At 39.7% G+C, this 20,577-nt stretch overlaps 1 protein-coding gene across 1 annotated transcript in view; it reads left to right on the forward strand.

Moving 5' to 3' along the window:
- Positions 1-20,577, forward strand: part of tenm1 (teneurin transmembrane protein 1) — a 272,088-nt gene that overhangs the window by 113,687 nt on the left and 137,824 nt on the right. The window contains exon 6 of the mRNA XM_054791581.1: positions 15,887-16,057. Coding sequence (XP_054647556.1) covers positions 15,887-16,057 — 171 coding nt within the window. The remainder of the gene's footprint in view (positions 1-15,886; positions 16,058-20,577) is intronic.

Raw genomic sequence — 20,577 nt, forward strand, 5'->3', positions numbered from 1 at the left:
ATGTGAAAAAATAACAGCTGTTTTTTGTTTGTTTTTTTACCAATACTACATGGATCTCCTCATATGGATGTACATGCCTCTACCTTTACTTTGATCCTTATTCTGTTGCCTCTGCACAATGTCCCACAATTTGTCGTGTCATTTATTTATGGCAAGCCGGAAAAGCGTGAAGACTAGCTTGAGCACTGTTTGCTTTCTGTTTATGCATAAATTACACACTTGGCACACAATTCGTGACCGCAAATGGCGCGCATTGGCACAAAAATGATCACGCCCCCGCATGACTTATTTATACCTTGTCAAGTACTGTTGCATTTGTGCTTTGTGACAACTTGCATGTCACAAAGCACAAAACCTGGATGTTTTCCTTTCTTTTTCCTTCCTCCTTTTAAGCACCGGTTCGGGCACCGATTAAGCGCACACACTGTTTTAAAAGTACAGATTTGGCACCGGTATGGGATATTATGTAAACTATCCCCAACCCTATTTAATAATGTGGTATACCAATGTCTCACACACACATGTACTGTACGTACACAATTTCACACAAATGTCAGCAGTCGCACAATCATACACGTAAGCAGACACACTTAAACAGTCATGACAGTTGTATTATTAGCTTTCAAGTGGGCGGTAGTGGGGAGTAAGGAAAATATTTTAGCATTTCGTGTCTGTCAGAGGGAATCGACCTCCGACAGAGAGACACACACACACACACACACACACACACCTCAGGCTCTCCGTCAGTCTGAGACAGAAATTTGTTTTATTGGCTCAGGAGTTGCCATCCCTCACTCCCCTTCACTCTCCTTCACACTTGTTTTCCCCATTTGTCTCTCTCCTTCTTCGTCACTTCTCTCTCCCTCTTGCTTGTGACTTTTATCTGTGCTTGCACTCCCCCCACCCCCACGTCTCCCTCCACCAACACCACCACCACCACCGCCGTCCCTCTGAAGTTGTGGCTCTGCTGGAGGGTGACACAGCCATGCACAGGCACTTGGATGAGGAATTGCTTTTACTGTACATGCTAAACTACACACTAAATAGAATGACGGATGCTTGTGAGAATATTTGCTGCTGGGCAAAGCCCGCGCTAGTCTTTGCATGTCAGACAGAATTTTGTTGACGGTTCACTGGTGTACGAATGAAAATTGTTTCTCTTTGCATGCTCCCCGCATGACTGTGTTGGCTGCAATACATATTTTATATGACAGTATATTCACAGACAATCCTACACATTGTGACATTTTTGTCTGTATTTTCTGCTGCTTCTATCACAACAAGTGTGAAATTTAATCATCACTATGGAGCTCAGAATCATTCCTACCTAATCCGGTGCGATGCACGTCTGACAATAATAATAGCAGCAAGTACTCGCACTGAGAGGGATTGAGTGTTTTTTTCCCCAAATGTCTGGTAGGAGCAGCAGTTCAGACTGTCTACTTTATTTGTCCAACTTTTTTTTTATTAGGCGCGGCATATTTGGCAACTTAAGTGGGTATTTGTTTTAAATGTACATTTTTCCTCACTGTTGAAATGCAATGCTTTTACTAAATGCTCATACACACTAAACACAAGTGTGCATACACACACAGGACAGAAGAGAAGTAGCCCTTGCCTATGAATTCAAACTCGGGTGGTGTCGCTTTAGCATGTTAGACATGTTTCCGAGTACATACCGGACGGCTGTTTGGCACGTGCTCATGTGTGTCCAAGTACATGGCACGTCTTGTGTTGACTTTCACTTTGTTTCTTATTTTCGGGAGAATGAACAATGTGTAGCCAATTGACGGCAGCTTGTCACATGCTAAGCCTATCTATGCCAGCGTGTGTGATCGCTCACGTTTCAATCTCATTTGACTTTCTGCCATTTTTTGTTTACATGCCTGGCTGGCGGCATCCAGCTAGCTAGTTTTTGAGCTATTACGTTTATGGGATACATCGATCATCAATCATCGTCACAACTTACTTTTTTAAATCGGTCTATAATATATTATTGAACAATTCATTTCCCATGCATTCATATTACTTTAAACCAGGCATCAAATTAAATTTAGGTTTGTGTCAAATAGTACAAAATGTTGTACTTTTGTACTGGTCACTTAGGACTATTGGACTAAATAGGTCAGGTAACAAAAGGAGGCTCAACATTTTAGACTCTCAGCAACTTTACTATTAAAAATGTTTGGGAAAAATGTTTAATAAATATGTTAATAAATAAATAAATGTCCTAAAAAATTGCTATTTGTCATTTAAAAAAAATGCAGATGCAGCAGCGGCACGACACAGAGGCGGCAATCCGCCCTCGCATGCAGCCCACCAACACAGCTTCAAAAAATCCTAGGGGAAACGCTGGGGACTGAAGGTTTGCGTTTAGGTCTTCCAGCCCATCAGGCTCCTTTGCCATGTTGTGAATAAGATGCTGTACAAAATTCACCGGCACGGCTGCGCGGTCCGTCACTCAATTTTGTCCTCCTGGCAACTAATAGACATTTTAAATGGCTCAGCTTGCAAAACTGAATTAAAATAAATAAATAAAATGAAATAATCTCCTGCCCCCAATAATACTGTACAGGGTTGTGCTAAAGCTAAGGTCGCATACCGAAAGCCTCGATACACATACCGTTACAGCCTTAGCGTGAAAAGTAAAGTTAAAAGAATAACCTGTATTTCAGACAAGCCCATTGGTGTGGTGCTGTTTGGAGACATTATCAACAATGAAAGCCTTCAACGTGAGGCGCCACCACAACATAAATCATATTCATATGTAGCATCATGCCATAATTATTTCAGTTAATGCTTAGCTTTGCTGAAAATGTAGTGACAAATGATGTAAAATTATTTTTAAAAGTACTGCACAGATTATGTTTAACTTCCATGATTTTCATTTACTTTACAAATGTCAGAGGCTAGTCTTCCAAAAATAAGGAAAATGAAGTTTACTTGACAAAATGAGTTTTATGGCATGTTAGAAGACATGTTATAATAATATACTAATTATGAGTCCTGGTGCACTGGTGTATGCTTGTTTTTCACATTTTGAATTCTTGGGTACAGGTAGCCACAAAACAGTTGTGGAGTGCAATATGCAGTAGTCATTTTGTCAGTGAACCTTAATGCACTGAAATGTTGTCAGTGACCTGTTTTGTAAAGATAATATTAGGTTTGATAATGCACCCAAATTGCCATACTTAAACGAGTCTGGTTCATTGAAGTAACAGACCAAGTTGCATTTGACAACAAAATCATACCAGACGCCTTTGTAGTCACTTCCATAATGATTGACATGTCACGAAACATCGTCCAAGAGCAAAATGCATGAAATGATAGCATCCTGGAATATTTAAACATGGCCGGAAAAGACAATACTGAGGTTTGTAAATGTTGCACCATTTATTGGTGGCTTTTGTTACTTTCTCTGTAGTTTATGTCATTTGGGTATTGCAAAAACAATATTTTTTTTTGCGTAAAAGACATGTAAATTCATAGATTTAAGTCAAAAGTCAAAACAAGTCAAAAGATGTAAGTCAAAACAATATTTTTTTTGCATAAAATACATGTAAATTCATAAATGTAAGTCAATTCATTTTCAAGATAAATACACTTCAAAGACATGCTGTGACCTCATACCACTAAGACATCCTGCAAGGGCACCAGTCACCATATTGTTACTATGTAATCATGTGTCAAGATCGCAGGAGTTTTAAGCAAATTTTTGGACGTTTTTGGAGAGAATTCCAAGACTTTGTGTCGAGGGAGGGTGCAGTAATAGCACGGCTCACGGTGTTTGTCTTTTTGATTGGCCAAAAGACGAAAATGTTGCAAAGAGATGGACAAAATTAGTCAGGAACACGAGAGGGTGGAAAGGGCCGTTGAAGTGGTCGTTGTTATGCTCGGCACATTTGGACGATGATTGCTTTGAGGAAGTTTGCAGTGTTGCCAAAGAGCAGCGAGAGAGAGAGAGAGAGAGGCAAGACTGAAGCCTTCAGCTGTGCCTAGCATAAAATATTGCTGTATGACTTGTACGTCCGACAAGGAAAACCGGCCACTTCACCCGCCTCAGCTGGAGCGAGTACACAATACAACAAGTAGAGGTTAGGCTACATCAACATCTCAGCACATTTTCATTCAGTTACTTCATACATATGATTTGTGAACAGCCTCACACAATTCAAATGCCTTAATGAATACAGAACCTATCAATTTGTATTTTGCAGACGGTCACTTCTCCTGCCCTTTTCGTCCCGCTTGTCAGCCTCGCCTGCATTCATGCGACTATCGACTATCTCCACTTCAAATTGATACGTCCGTATACATGATTTATTTCCCCCAAAAAGGACCGATTTCTGTTGCTTTATCAGCCAGAGACATTTCTTCTTCATAGTCTGCAAAAAAATTGGTGTCAGACAAACTATCGTCACTACTGTATAACCACTGTTGATTTCGGAGCGTGTCGTATATGTTGTGTGAACGTAAGCCGCTATTTTTAAATTGAATTGCTCCTCGCACGACGTCACAGCTCCACACCAAGTTGATGAAACTCACCAACCTGAAATTAAATTGCTCAACTTCCCCACGGTGTACAAAATGTTGGAACCTGTTTACATACATGCGGGGAGGTACTCCACACGTTGCCAATATGTGTTTAAAGAAAAACAAAAACTGGTTGGGATAACCTTTAATTTATCACGAATTAGCAAATTAATTGTGACAGTCGAAGGAGGACATTTCAGTCTGAAAGGCTCAACTCAAATGTCCAAATGATACACTATAGTTATATAGTATAGTTATATATAGTTATATACAAATACAGTGGAAACCTTTTTTCATCATTAATCCTTTCCAAAAGGTCAGCCAATTTTTTTTTTTTTTAGATATTATTAAGAAATAATGCAAATCAAATTAACCTAATTCCACACACCCAAAAATATTAACACAAAATATTTTATAGCGCATAATTATAGTTTGCAGAAAATAAAGTACATATGAAGGCCAAATTCAGTGGATTAACATGACTCTTACATTCACTGAAGACGAGCAAACACAGCGATGGGCGGTGGGAGAAGGGGAGGGATGGAAGATCCACACGGACACGGTTTCATTCTAGTCTGTTACAAAATGAACTTTGAAGAAAGGCGGTTAGAGCTGTATACTTGCTCACTTGAAGTTTATTGTCAACTCCAGTCATCATTAAACACACTGAGTATTTGTTATGTGTCTCTGTTCAACCGTTCCTCCTGCAACTTGTGTTCACTCAGGAACCTTTACAGTACATTGCATTCCTATTGTTGCACACGCTACCTTCGTACTTTGCTACATACTGTACGTACTTTGCTTCAACAGTAGGGGTGTCACAAGACACTCGGTTCACGAGACAAGAGAATATACGAGATTGGGTCTACGAGAACGAGATGAGATTTTAACATTACTTTTAAGAAAAGCACAAAAAAACCTACAAAAATCTATGTCAATATATTGCAATCTATTAATACAATTTCTACTACGTTACACTCTGTGTGTATGGTACCGGATCCGCCTTCACCCACCGACCCAAAGAGACTGTATGACTGACAAAAGGGCTCACTCTGTCCATGCCTTTGTTCTATGGAACAAACGAGGCAAGGTGCTGAAACCAGTGCACAGAGTGAACTCTCTTCCTGCCTGTTTGGAGGCAGAGGACGAGGAAAACAGACACCAAGCACTTGGCAATATATTGAGGCTGGCAAAATGACCCAGTTCACAATTATTCACTTTGGGTTTAATTTATTATCGCCCTAGGCTTATTGTTGGGCAATAGACTTTTTTTTTTTTTTTCTGAAAGAGAAATCTTGTCACGTTTTAACCTTGTGAGATCTTGTGACGCCCCTATTCAATGGTGTTTCTCACCTTCTTTCTGTTTTTTTTGCTGTCCTAAATTAAAAAAAAAACAAAAATTCCTCTAACACTCAGAAATACGTAGTACGCTTGAGTGCCTCATCAGCGAGACACGCCGCAGTTCTTGAAAGAGGGAAGCAAGGAGGCAGATAACAGAGTTGTTCATCGTTCCACGTGCGCTCTATGAACAAATGAATCACCCACACACACATAATAAAGGTGATTAAAGGATTCCTTTGCCAGAATCTGTCTATACCAGGGGTCACCAACATTTTTCCTTGTGAGAGCTACTTTTAGAAAATGAAAATGGCCACGAGCTACTCATTTTTGTAGAAATGATTTTCATATCTTATTTCACCCCAAACAAATCAAATACTGTATGCTTGTTTTACCAAAACATTCACAAAATGCTGGTATCCACAACTCACATTTTATGTTTCAGAATACATTTCTTTCTAGTGTTCTCACATTACTAACTGAAAACATGAATGAAAAGCAGGCCTGCGGGCGCCTCATGTGGTCGTGGGGGGCTACCTGGTGCACACGGGCACTGTGTTGGTGACCCCTGGTCTATAGTGTTCAAAGTCTGGAACGACCACTATCCATTTTTCACATAGGTCGAGTCACCAACGAGTGACTAGTTTGTTAGGCACACTGCTTGGCGGTACGATACCCGAGCCAGTGTAAGAACACAGAGACATATTTGCGGCAATAATTTTCAGCAAAAACAGAATCCTAAAAAAAAGCGGGATGTACAAAAAAAAAAGAAGTTCCAGTGTACTTTGTTTTGGTTGTTGCCTCTTGTTTATCGCTCCTTACTGTAGTTCAGCTAAGACAGAAGATATTAATAGTACCTCTCTATTTAAGGTTGGTCTTAGTCCCTCTTCAGCCACATCCTTCAAGTCAATCTCAGGGGGTAAGTGACAGTGCAGGTACAGTCCAAAACCCCTTCAGTGCACTGCTGTCCTATTACCTCTGGCAGTCATCTCACTGTCACACTGATCAATGATTCATGTGCGCAAGGACCTCAGCCTGTTAGCTCTCTCGGCTCGTCGTTCCGACTGCGCTCCTGCCTCTTCACAAAATAATGACTGGACTCACCCAGAGTTTTTCTCCAACCGTTAGACACCTTTTTGGTGAGAACGCTGAGAAGTTGGACATTGAAAGAAAGATGGATAGACAGCCAGGGGAAAAGAGTACGAACAAAGATTCATGCTGAGCACTTACAGCAGTGTGAGGCTCGGAGTGTGTGGCTTTCTCTTAGGGACACACGACATAAAAAAAACATATTTTTACAAGCTTTATGAAGGCGCAGATATTTTTATATATAAATTTTTTCAACATAATATGGATTATATGAACATTAGATTTTCTTGCACCCAGATGGTAAAGACAAAGTAAAATGGTTTCAGCATAACTGTTCCACATCAGTGCACCCCTTTCCCTGTGACATTTCCTACACTGTCAAAAAAAAAAAAAAAAACACTGCTCGGTCATGTTTTTTTCATTCTTTCTTTATTTCATCTTTGCTTCACAGGTTTTATTTATTATTTATTTCTTCTGCTGAGAAGGGTAGAGCAGATGGCTGTAAATACTACAACTCCCGTGAGCCCCAGCCTCTATTTCTATGGGGAACAAGGATAATAAGTGGTGAGATTCAGATCTGTAGCCAATCCAGAACATTGCGGTGGGTTACAGAACACCACAACATACTTTGATGTAATATTAACACAAAACCCAGGAAAGAGCACAGAGCTGTAACTTTCTATAAGCGGTACATATAAAACGTTATTTTAATCTTGACAATCACAACTGATTTAGCAAGTTAATCTGCCCCTGCGTGGAATTTGCAGTCGACTTGTCTCATATGCATATAGGCGTCATGCACATATTGTGTAATGCTCTTTAGCCTGTTTAAAGCTTTAGGTTTACTCTTGTTTTTTTTGGAGACTTTTGGACAGAATAAATCCCATACCAGCACCGGATATCCATAGCAAAAGTGCACAATCATTTTATTGAATTATGAGAAGAAACAGAATTTGGGTTGAGTTGGGTTTGTAAAATCATGTTTTAAGCATAAAAAGAAACTACAATACAATACTCCCTTGTTTATTGTTATTAATTGGTTGTAGAGCCAACTGCAATAAGTGAATTTCTGCAAAGTAGCATTCTTTATTTATACATTTTATATTTTTGTAGTTAAAGCATAGAAAACTTGTTTACTACCTTCTAAATATGGCACTTAACATTATTAGAGCCATCTACACATGAAACAACACCCCGATACTCTGCGGACAGGAAGTGATGTTCGAGGTTCAGAGTTGAGTTTCAGAGCTTAGCGTGGTTTACGGCCTCAATAGCGGCCCATGTTAAGGACCATCGTGCCTGTTGTGAGATAACTCAAACCTGCAATAAAAGCATGTTGTTCTGTCTGGTGCTTGTGTGTCTCACCTATCATTAACGTATCATTACTGACACGTAATTACCAGTGTGGAATACTACATATCTACCTAAAATACTACATACAATACTACTTAAAAACTCTGATCGAGTGAAGCTGCAAAATTCAGGTGTCCACATCATAACATGGGATATTTAGTACAAGGAAAGATGCTACGCTATGAAATAAATGCTTTTTTACAAACTAGTGTGTGATGGCTAGTTAAACAGTAGCCTACCAGAAAAGTCATTCATCACCATCTTCTCCTCCTGGGAACTGAAACCACTGAAATCATCTTGACAAGCATCACAAATGAACAGCCTCATAATTCCTTCGTCATATACTTTGTGAATCTCGCTCTCTCTCTCGCTCTTTCTCTCTTTCGTTGTCGCTCTTCGTTGTCTCCAGACAAATTAGCCATTTAGTTTCTCCTTTTCATTCAGTTCAGCCTTTCGAAAGCCGTTGGTGCTAGTGGACGGTTGGCGGTCCGAATCGTCCAAACAGAAGCTGTGGTTATTCTACACTTGATCAAACTTACTTGACAAGTGTCAGAGATTGCTGCATAAGACTTCAAAATGTGATATCAGCTTCCACTTCACTCATCCACATCACTACTTCCTGAAGCTGCACTCTAAGCATCATGGGAGATGTTTTTAGCCATAAATTAGCTGCATCACTGAACAAGTCGCAGGGTTTAAAACATGAAAAAAAGGTAGTGGCTTCGACGCCGGAAATTACGGTATGTAGAAACATTACGATTTTTGCCATTTACTGGTGGTTACTCCAGCAAAAAGTGCACAACAACTGTATATGGTAAAATATTTGAAACTTTACCGAAAAACAATGGAAATGTCCTCAACAGTCATTCATATTCCTGTGAGGTATTTTAAGGGAACCGCACTTTGGCTGTAGAATTACAAGAGTGGTCACACTCCACACAACCATGCTTTCCTCATCATGCCTCCTCATCACGGCTGTATGACTCTAGATTCCAATTCCAAGAGTTGAGGCTAAAGGTCAACAGCCATAAAACAAAGAGTCTGTAAGACAAAGACAGAGAGGCTGATTAGCAGCAAGGGCAAGTCTATTGTAAGGGGCTTTTGAGGAGGGATATTGCAGTTAAGAGGAGAGGACTAGGTAAGGGCTGTTGCCACAGAGTCATCACTAAAGTGGCATTAGATTTAGGTAACAAAGATGTGTGGCCACTGAGGAACAAGAAAAGCAATTCAGATGAGAGGAAGTACAGAGAAAATGAAGTATGGGAGCTTAATAGTGGAAAGGCTGACGATGGAAGGACTTGTCACCCCTTTCAGAACACTCATTTATGAAACCATGGTAGGCTGTTCCACTCCGCTGCTTAATAATAAACACAGACAGCTGTTGTTGCAATACTACATTTTATATATAATCTCAACTGCAGTCTATTTTTCTGAAACACATTATTGTTACTGTTTAGAAAATACCACAAAAGCTTCAAATTAAACATTGCATGGAGAAAAAATGGACCAACGGCTAAGTAATCCAACTTCCCGCCACAGTCCAGAAACATGCAAGTATAACATACAAACAATAGCAATAACAGATTTAAAATTGTGTCAATTGGTGATGTCATTTTGTAAAGACTTGACAACTTTTCATTTGCATACACATGTAGCACAAATTGTGTCAATGTGTGCGTATGTCCCTTTTTAGCACAAATTGTGTCAATGTGTGCGTATGTCCCTTTTTTTTTAGGTCTGAACATTTTTGTCCGGAGGTACATTTTGGGTTTCTGGCGTACAGCAGACTTTTAGTCAGATTTCCACGAACAGTTTTATAGGTGAGGCCGCTGGCCTTGCTTCAAATCAAATCTCCTTTCTCCAAAATGAGAGTTTCACGGACTTGTTGGTTGACAAAGACTTGAGTTTCATCAACTCATGGGTGCTTGAATTGAGTATCTGAATCACATCCTTGAGTAATAATTAACTTGCAGGTCATCTTGTCTTCATGTTTTCATAGTAGACAGTTTTCCTCATAAAGGTGGAGCTAATTTGAAATATCGTCAAGCGTTCTTACTTTTTTTTTTGTAATTTTCAGGCTTCAAAACACCCTTGTGATGTAAATGAATGTCCCTTTTTACCCATATTCAGTTACAAACGGTCTTGTGTAAACATTGATGGTTGTATGTCTGTGTCAGCCTTGCCATATTTTCTTCTATTTTCTGTCCAGTCTAGTGACTGTTATGGCCGTATGTCCCTTTACTTCAATAGAGTCTATTAAATTTTAACTGGACTATTTTCCATCAACACAAGCATCTTTTTGCCGACTTTTGCCAAATAAATGGTACATTTTGCTCTCATTTCAAAGGCGTTAGAGTTAACTGACTTAAAGTAGATTTTGTTAAAATACTTTTGTAACTGCTAATGACTAGTGATCAGTGCAGGGTGTACTGAGTCTCTAGGCCAGAAACTGGGATTGACTCTAGCTCACCCGTGACACTTAAGAGGATAAGCGGTAGAGAATAAATAAAGAAATATAAATAAAATATGTATGCAACACTACACTTTACTGTTTGGTAACTTTTTCAGCTGATATCACTTATGGATGATCGGAATCGGGAGGATAAAACCCTGATCCAAGCATTCCTATTGCTTAGGAAACCAGTTGTTTATTTCTTTTTAATGACATTCCAAATGGTTGTAGTGGCTACTATCGATGTTTGTGCAATGGTTCTGATTTATTTTCCAACTTTTTTTAGATTCACAATTGCAAGTTTTCCACCCATAGACAACTCTGTGTTTTTCATGTTGTTTTGACCTCTGAATCCAGTCTGCACAGGAAAAACCTATCCTCCCCAATCTGAAATTGAGTATAGACATTGCTCAGTGCTATTTATTGATTGAATAAGCAATGCAGTAGGACACACCTGGGCAACAAAACACACGTCAGTCACATGTTCCAATACTTTTTAGGGCTATCAAAGTTAAGGCGTCAATATTGTGTTAATGGAAATTTTCTTTAAGGGCACTATTTTTTTGATGCACGATTATGCACACGTCCTATTTGACCCTCGGCCCACACCGTAGTTTGAGGAAAACGCAGTGGTGGATGTGGAGCCACAAGCAGGAACAAATATTGAGCAGAAATAAACAAAGAAAATTGTATTTTGAATGGTACGTTTAGCTTCAAAGCCCTGGCAGTTGGCAACAAGTTGTTTGTATCTACTGTTGCTGTGAGTTGAGTTGACACAGAGTACGTCGGCTGCCAGCGGGAAGTGAGTGCAATGGAGCACTGCCGGTATTTTTTAAATTGTCATTTGTACAGTGGTACCTTGGTTTACGAGTGTCCCATCAAACAAGTGTTTTTTAGATGTGAGCCATCTCCCAGCTGATTTTTTTGCTTTGAACTGCGAGCTAACATTTGAGGTACGAGCTGCTAGTTACCGGCAGGTATAGCCGAGGACAGCTATTTGGGGTCTTGTGTCAATGTGACCATGACTGAAGACAAGAATGGATGTATATAGCATTCTTTCTTGTGTTTTCTTTCTTTTCTTGGGAGAATGAACAGAATAAGAATTTCATTGCATATTATAACTGCCTGTTTTACTGTGCATATGACAATAAAACTCTTGAATCTTGAGTCTTTGCAGCGCTCTAGCTAATCAACGAGAAAGATTTTCAACACATCAGCAAAACATGCATAGCAATCGAATGTATCTTATGTATTATGTATTGTGTAAAACTTTGACAGGAACAACATCAAATTAAAAGCATTAAATGAATACAGACCCACCATCCACCAGCACAAGCCTGGAGTTTTTTTCAGAGGTGCACCACAGAAATATGTACATTAGTACTCAATACGGTCATCAAATATTACCTTTATGCGTTCCTGTAGCATCAGTAGCATCAGTATTTGGGACCAAATATGAGGTGAAAGAAAAAGGGGGAAAATGCAGTATAGTAGTCTATCTGTGCAGTGTGAGAGAAAGTTAGATGATGCGTTCAAGGACCGTCAAACAAAGTGTGACAACTCACCACTCGCATTAAACATGCAAAAACTGTGAAATTTGTAACTGTATATTACTTTTTGAATTAAATAATGGCCCACATTTGCAAAATGGATATCCCTTTACATTCAATTTGATGTAGTTATTTTACACATTATTTTATTTCTTTTTTTTTTTTTTGTGCCTGAACGGTGTGCCTGTGCCCGGTGGTTGGGGACTCGTGCCTTACAGCATGCTTGGGGATATGATGTGCACTTTTACACATTTGAAAATACTGTAAGAATGCCACTTTTATAGAATTGGCTTCTTTATTTTATCATGTAAGATTAATGCCTACGTCAACAAATGTAGCTGTTAAATCTAATCGAATCATATCGTTTGTACACTGTATAGAATCGTTCTGTTTTTAAAATAAATTGTTTTTCTTAACCTGCGTATCAAGATGCGTACCGAATCATTTACCACAAAGAGATTTACATCCTTACTTATTATAGATAAAAACTTATTTCCATCTGCAATTAATTGTGATTAATTATGAGCTAACTATGGACAAAGTGTGATTAATCGTCATTAAATATTTAAATCAATTGACAGTCCTACTTTTGCAGTTTTTCACATGAATAATAGGGTGATTTCAAACTAAAGGTGCTATCTTCTAAATTGTGCATCTGATCCTGATGTAAATACCTGGAAATAAAAGCTGAAATGTTGCGCTCTTTTAATGTCAAACCCAAATGTTTTCAGTCTAGAACAAAAATAAGTAAATGTTAATAAGTTAATAAGATAAGTAAGTGTTCCCTCGTTTAACGTGGGGGTTAGGTTCCAAAAAATACCAGTGTTAAGTGAAATTTGTGTAGTAGAAGTTGATTTTTTTACATTTTTTTCGATATGTTTTTTCATTCATTATATATTTTTTCGTTTACAGGATACGTTTTTTTTTCATTTATTACATGTTTTTTTTTCATTTACAGTGCATGTTTTTTTATTTACATGATTTTTTCTGTTTATTATATATGTTTTTTTGTTTCCAGGATATGTTTTTTTTTTGTTTATTATGTTTTATGTTCTAAGGCTGTAAAACCCGTCACCACACATTTTATACACTTTTCTCAGACATGAAAAAATATATATGTTGCGCCGAGAGGGCCTTAAAAGTGCGGCTCACGGCTTGGTCCATGGGCTGAATCAGTGATGTTTCCAAAATAATGTTTCCAAAATAAGCGTGTCTCATCCATATTAAAAACTTGTTTAGGCTTATATCCCCCTTCCTCGATGATGGCTTTGGTCTCTGCCACGGCGGCCTCTCCATGGTCTTGCTGCGGACAGTTAAAGCCCTTTTTGAGTCCTTGTTAAAATGTATTGCTGCTGTCGTCCTTATGTTATTTTCCTCCTTCTTGATGGTACGAACAAAAGATTAATTCATTCCGTAATTATTCCGTAATGGCGCCATGCAGCTGCACCTTTTGGGTGCAACTGCATGGCGCCTTTGTCGGTGCAGAGCGTTTAGTCGACATTCTGAGTTTTGTCGGGGAGAAAACATACAGCACTAAAGAGCCACACTGCTAGCGATCGAACAATTATGAAAATTAGGCAAGCTGAACGCATTCTGTACCATACAGGGCACATGGCATGGAGGAGATTGATTGATGCTCTACAGTCCCTTAGCCAATTGGGACGCAGAAGACAATGTGGGTTCCCCCTTAGCAAATCAGGACCCAGAACACAATGGTTCATACGCTGTAAAAAAAAAAAAAACAACAAAAAAACACACTACCCTGTAAAAAATTGCACACAAAAAATCTGTGTAATAGCGAGTTTGTGTAAAGCGAACCGCGCTGTAGCGAGGGAACACTGGAACAATGTACTTTGGGAGGGAATTGTGTTTAATGTCTACCAGGCTACTATAAACACATGCATAAGGTTACAGGATAACAAAACAGATATAATGGAAAGACATAGCATCCGTGTATCTTATTTGCGCATGCCGCTTATGGCTTATACTAGCAGAAGCAGACAATTAATGGAGTTTGTGGATGAACGCACAACATAAAATGAAACAAGCCAGTTTGTTTGAGCTTCTTTTCCGTCAGTGTCAGAATGAGTCCTCACAACTTATTTCACACCCATTTGTTAACGAGCTAATCCTGCAGCACTGAGTTCTTTACACATGTGAAAATGAGAGTTGGAAAAAAAAATGAAGGCATATTTTAAGATGAATGGCTCATAGCCACATTGATGTGAGGAATCTGTGCATGTCCATGTCTGGTCTCGTCACAGGCTGACAGTTCAATTAGTGTGAACTAAATGCCACATGACGTCTCCCTCTTGGCCCTAGTAATCGTCAGTGTTTTGCTTTGAAGAACTCATATTGTGTATGAGTCGAGAGTGAAACCAACAGCTGCTTGAGCAAGTAAGATGAGGAAATGTATATACGGGTTCCAGCAAAAAGACATCAAGCTACTTCATATTTCCAGATTATGCCTTTGCTTCTGCATCAGAGAGATTGTGGAAATGGCTGGAGTTTTAATTAGGTATTCCTCATCAGACTGTGATTGGCTTGTGAGCAGATTTGTATGTGCGCCCTCCCATGCATGCATGCATGAAACAGCAGGTACATTTGCACTTTGGCGTGGGCTTTTTTTTTTTTTTTTTTTTTGGTCATGGCAGCTAATTAGAATTTGCAACATTGCATTTGTTTGAGGAGTTAGCAAGCTTGTGTCAAGTGCCTTCTCTGGGTGTTGCCAATCAACAGAAGGTAGACGCTGAAGATGTTTGAAGTCTTCAGAAGTTCTCTCCCTTGATCTGCAATGCTTGCAGACAGCCTCTGACTGCCACCGTAGCATAGTTACTTTGCGGTTCAACACTTTGCTTTTGTTTGATGTTCCCCAAGATGTCACAGAAGAAAACTCGGCGGTGATTTATTTCATTTGCTTTGTTCTTTGCTTCAGTGAAGCATTGCTAACTTCATAGATACTTTTAAAGTAAAAATGAAAGCCATATAGGCGTACAGCACAAATGGAACATTATGATTGGTCCCAGTGAGTTGAATATTTTCTGAAACATATTACTGACAGTCTCGCAAGACAATTAATTTCCTTAATGGTCATGTGTTGGTTGGTTCTATTTAACAGCATGTTGGATTGTTTTCCCAGTAAACACTTTTATGAGTGGGAGGGGGAATCCGGTATCCTCCCATAGCCTTTGTTGTTTAAAAGGCCCATATGGATTGTGAATCGGCAGCGGCTTTCAAAGCATCATTAGTCATGCATAAAAGACTGTGTTAGCACTTTAATACCAGCCTTGGGCTCAAGTTCTGAAGATCTCCCATAATTGCCCACCTCTGTTACAATCCATGCGAATGTGTGCTGGATGTGTGTGTATACATTTTCTCTCTGTTCTTTGTGGATCTACTAATTGTCTGCTGCCTTGATGGACACTAATACGCACATAAAATGAATGATAACTCTGATATGGGCATTAAAGGCGAGTCAGACACAGCCCACACACATACGTTGAATTCTAATCGCTTTTTTCATCTGTTCTTCTCCCTTTGCCTCTGATTGGGTCTGTACGTGTGTGTGTAGCGGTCCACCTGTTAGGTCTGACCTGGCATCTGCGGCATGGCGAGAGCCAGCTGTATGAGAACGGTGTGAGCGCGACGGACCATCAGCAGGAGGATCGCAAAACCAGACCTACCAGCTCCATCCACCTGCTGGATGCACTCAACCCTGAGAACACACACGCCAGTGACAGAGGTGAGCAAAAACACCCACAGTAAACACCAAAATGGCAGATGTTCCACGCTGTCAGCTATTGACAGGCCTTGACTGGTTGCAGCCTTGAAGCAAATGTAAGAAGAAAATTAGTAAATATCCATTATACAGTGGAACCTTAGTTTGTGTCATTAATCCACTCCAGAAGGTCCAAGGAAGAAATAATCCAATCAATCCACAGAAAACCATACATTTTAACAGAAAAACATGTATTTATTTATAGTTTTACAATGGTAACTTTACATGCAGAAAACAATTGAAAATGCATATAAATACATATAAATGATGAATTAAAGGGATAAATGAACATTTCATGTTACTTTTACTTTCACTGAAGAAGTGATTGTTGACACAGACACAATGTGGCAGCGAGATCAACACGGGAACCACCTTCGTGTTTTGCCATGAATCATTTTTTGAATTCAATAGTGTTCACCTCAAGTCTCTACTTTTCTGTTGATCATGGCTGCAAAATAAGCCAAAATGGAGCCAAAGAAAGTGCCAGCGTTTGATAAAGAAGGTGACAAACGATATTGAATTCAAGACATAACGCACGGCACGGAGGTGGTGTCCGTGTCACTGAAAGTAAAAGTAACCTTAAATGTTCATTTATCTCTTTCTTACATAATTTATATGCATTTAGAATTGTTTATGCATGTAAAACTATAATCATAAAAGTATAAAAATGTGTATTATGTTATCATGCTTGAGAGTTGTGGCATAACTGTATTAGAACTTCAGTGTCATGAGATGACATCAGGTGGTCTAGTGGTTAGCATGTTGGCTACACAGTCACAGTCTGGAGATCGGGAAGACCTGGCTTCGATTCTCCCTTGGGCATTTCTGTGTGGAGTTGGCATGTTCTCCCCGTGGGTTTTCTCCGGGTACTCCGGTTTTCTCCCACATTCCAAAAACATGCATGTTACCTTTCCTCAAACACTCTAAATTGTCCATGGGTATTAATGTGAGTGTGAATGGTTGTTTGTCTATATGTGCCCTGCGACAAGTCCAGGGTGTACCCCGCCTGTCGCTGGGATAGGCTCCAGCATGACCCCGCAACCCTAGTGAGGAGAAGCAGCATAGAAAATGGATGGATGGAGATGACCTCGGCGACAGAGCTGAACTCTGTGTGATAAAAATACATGAAGAACACAGTGGGACTCACACAGTGTATTAATAACACTGCAAGACATGTGCCAGATTGTACGCTAACCGGAAAATATATGCAAACCAATTATGTAGTGCATGGGTGTTGTAGTAGTAGTAGTAGTAGTGCTTAGTGTCATGCGTCATGCGTGGTGTGTATGGGTGTGGTAGTAGAGGTTGTACTTGTGTTTCAGAAGTCAGCCACGTCCTCTGGATGGACTCTGCCACTAGTCCTCACTACTAACCTGACTCTCACCTATGGCTCCAGAATGTGACGTACATTCCTGTACACAACGTTAGCCACTCACTTGCACCAGAGAAGACAAGAGGGATTCTCTTTTTCCATGCATTCACTGGTTGTGATGTTGTATCCGCATTCCGGGGTAAAGGGAAGAATTCTGCATGGCAAATTAGGAATGTATGCACAGAGGCCTCTGATGGCTTTACCAAACTCAGCCAGTACCCACCAAATGTTGAAGAGGATGATCTGAGAATCCTAGAAAAGTTTGTAGTCACAAAGTACGACAAGTCCAGTACAGCAGCTGGTGTTGATGATGCACGGCTCGACATGTTTGCTGAAAAGCAGAGACCATACGAAGCCATACCTCCCACTTGAACAGCTGTTCTTCAGCATATCAAGCCTGCGCCTACCAGGCAGGCTCTATATGGAGTCAGTCAACAGTCTGCCAACCAGAGACCCGATTTCTGGTGATGGTGATCTGTGGCAGATCTTCAGGACAACCATGGCACCCACTGCACAGAGTTGCCAGCAGTTGACCAAGTGTGGATGCCAAAGGGAATGTTGTGCAAGGTGCAAATGCTATCGCTTAGGTCTCACCTGTACAGTACATACTCATACTCTAATGTTATGTGAACACAAGAGTTTAAGTGTTAAATGTGCAAAAACATTAAGCACGGGGAAACAAGTACATGTTTCAGGACACTTTCAAGTCATAAACAAAATTAGACTTATCAGTCAGTGACTTATACTATTGCAGATGTGGCAAACATCTGATCCGAGTGCAGCTATTTTTCTGATGTCATAGTAGAAATGTGGTTTATTTCATTGATCCTGGAATCCCAAAGGTGCATCAGACATCCCTCAATGAATAGCACTGGAAAGCTTTTTTATAACCCGGTATTCATCTTATAAAGTCTAACTGCACCCAAGCCTTTCATAGATTCTGCAGAAAATGATAGATAGCTGCATCTAGGAATCTCTAGAGGTGGAATTTCTGCATGTGTGTGTTCAGAAACATTTAATTTGACACTAATATAATTCAAATTAGACGATTCTGTCAAATGTTATAGTGAAAATAGTATTTTTATGTTGGAAAATGCCGCACATCTTGAAATTTTGGGTGGTTAACGGGCTTTTTTTTTTTAATGGTCCCATATGGGTATTTTTGCCAATTTTGATGATTGCATCATTGTGTCTCACTTATCTGCTACACTAATGGTGCACATTTTCGGCATGAGCTAAAAACACACACTAACCAGGGCATACACTCACTGAGGTTCTTACTGTAAAATAAGCACTTACTTTTAAGTGTTGTTGTTCTATTTTGTCCATCTTGATAATCCAGAGGTGTGAATTTCAGTAAGATTTTTTTTTTTTTTAGTAAACCTTGGCTCGCATACACAACATGCCCTGCTCAACGCATGTTCCAATAAGTGATATCACTTCATAAATCAGTCTTGAACTGATTAGCAATTTTGTAGAAAGGCAAGATAATTGGTTAATCATGTTCCCTCTTTGCCACTACGTGACTGGAATAGATTTTTTGCAGTCATTCTCAACTAGCCAGAGGAATTGCTAATGCCAATTTAACCTCATGATATGGTACATTAATTGTGAGTGTGCAGGTCATGGTGTCAGGTAGGACACAACAACCTTCATGGTTGGCTGATGGATATTGCATAGATGTTGTCAGAGCTCACGTTCAGCACTTAGAGAGAGGAGGTTTAAGCTAAACTGCAGCACACTGCAATTTAAGCAACGTGAGACATCCCTAAAGCAACGGTTCTTGATGAATCCTCACATTCGGAGGATTAAAGGTCTCATCGGTAGTTAAATCCGAGATAATAGAGCACACAGGGGTCATTGAATTCACTTCTGACTCTTGCATCACAACAATCTATTGTTTCAACTTCTATTGATTTATGTGCTTGATGAAAACTGGGAAATCAAAATGGGCAAAGCTAAGCCGGGGGCTTGGATTAATTCACTACCATCTGAGGTATTCCCTAGACAGAGGAGGGCCGGAGAGATTAGAGATTGGGCTGTAATCCAGTGCGGCAGATTATCACGTTCATCCGGCTGTACCCATCACCTCTCACACCCAGAAAACACACAATCCCCTAGATTACACCGCAAAGGCTAGTGAGGAAACTGCAAGTGCCCAAAAGGATAAAGACATGACAGTAGAGAGACGCGAGGGAGAGGAGGTGGGAAGCAGACAAGAATGATTGATGGCTAGCAATTTACTTGATGGATGGCTAACATATGCACCACTTGCATAAACGTGATGAATATGAGGAATTACTCACATTGAAATCATGTTTATATAAATACATGTTTATTTGCCAACCATTTTTTAAAAATGTAATGCAAAAATACCATTTTATTTTACTTGAATGAATAAATAAGAATAAAATGTAATTTCCTTTACAATAGTTACAATGTAGCAGTGGGAGCATATTACTAGAATGTTCATTGGCAGAATGACTGGGAGGTAATAATCATCCCGTCCTGTTTGGATGCATACTGAAAATGGTGGACATAAACGGTAGTAACCAGACTGAAAAATGAAGTAGCTGTCGGTGTGTCATTTCGGTGCTAAATTAATAGTGCCTATTGCAGCGTCTACTGACGTTGAAAGGATGACAACAACAATCACAACCATGCCAAAATAACATCCGCACACATGTTCTATCTCCCTTCCCATCCAATAACCAGTCAAGACTCACCTTGAACACATTCACGGCCTCACAGACAGTCGGAAATTATAGAGCTCTAACACAACACAGATACTGTAACTTCCGAGTCGCTCCACTATTAATCTAGTTGCTGAAATGAGTCAAAAATGAGGTATAGTGACCACTGAGTCAGTGGTCGTGACGATTTTACGCCTGACGTTAACCGCGACCCTTGTGAGAACAAGCAGTATAGAAAATGCAAGGATGGATGGCTTTTCAAGATACACTTTCTCTAAAACTGAAAGTTTGACCTGATGGTGACGTCGCAATATGATCACCAAAACCAGTGTTCGTACTCTTGTGGTCATTAATGTCGTCAGTAAATGGTTCTTTTCTTTCTTTCTTTCAAGATGCAATTAAACAATTTAACCTGGTGG

This window comes from Dunckerocampus dactyliophorus, chromosome 11, assembly GCF_027744805.1.
Source record: "Dunckerocampus dactyliophorus isolate RoL2022-P2 chromosome 11, RoL_Ddac_1.1, whole genome shotgun sequence".
Lineage (NCBI taxonomy): Eukaryota > Metazoa > Chordata > Actinopteri > Syngnathiformes > Syngnathidae > Dunckerocampus > Dunckerocampus dactyliophorus.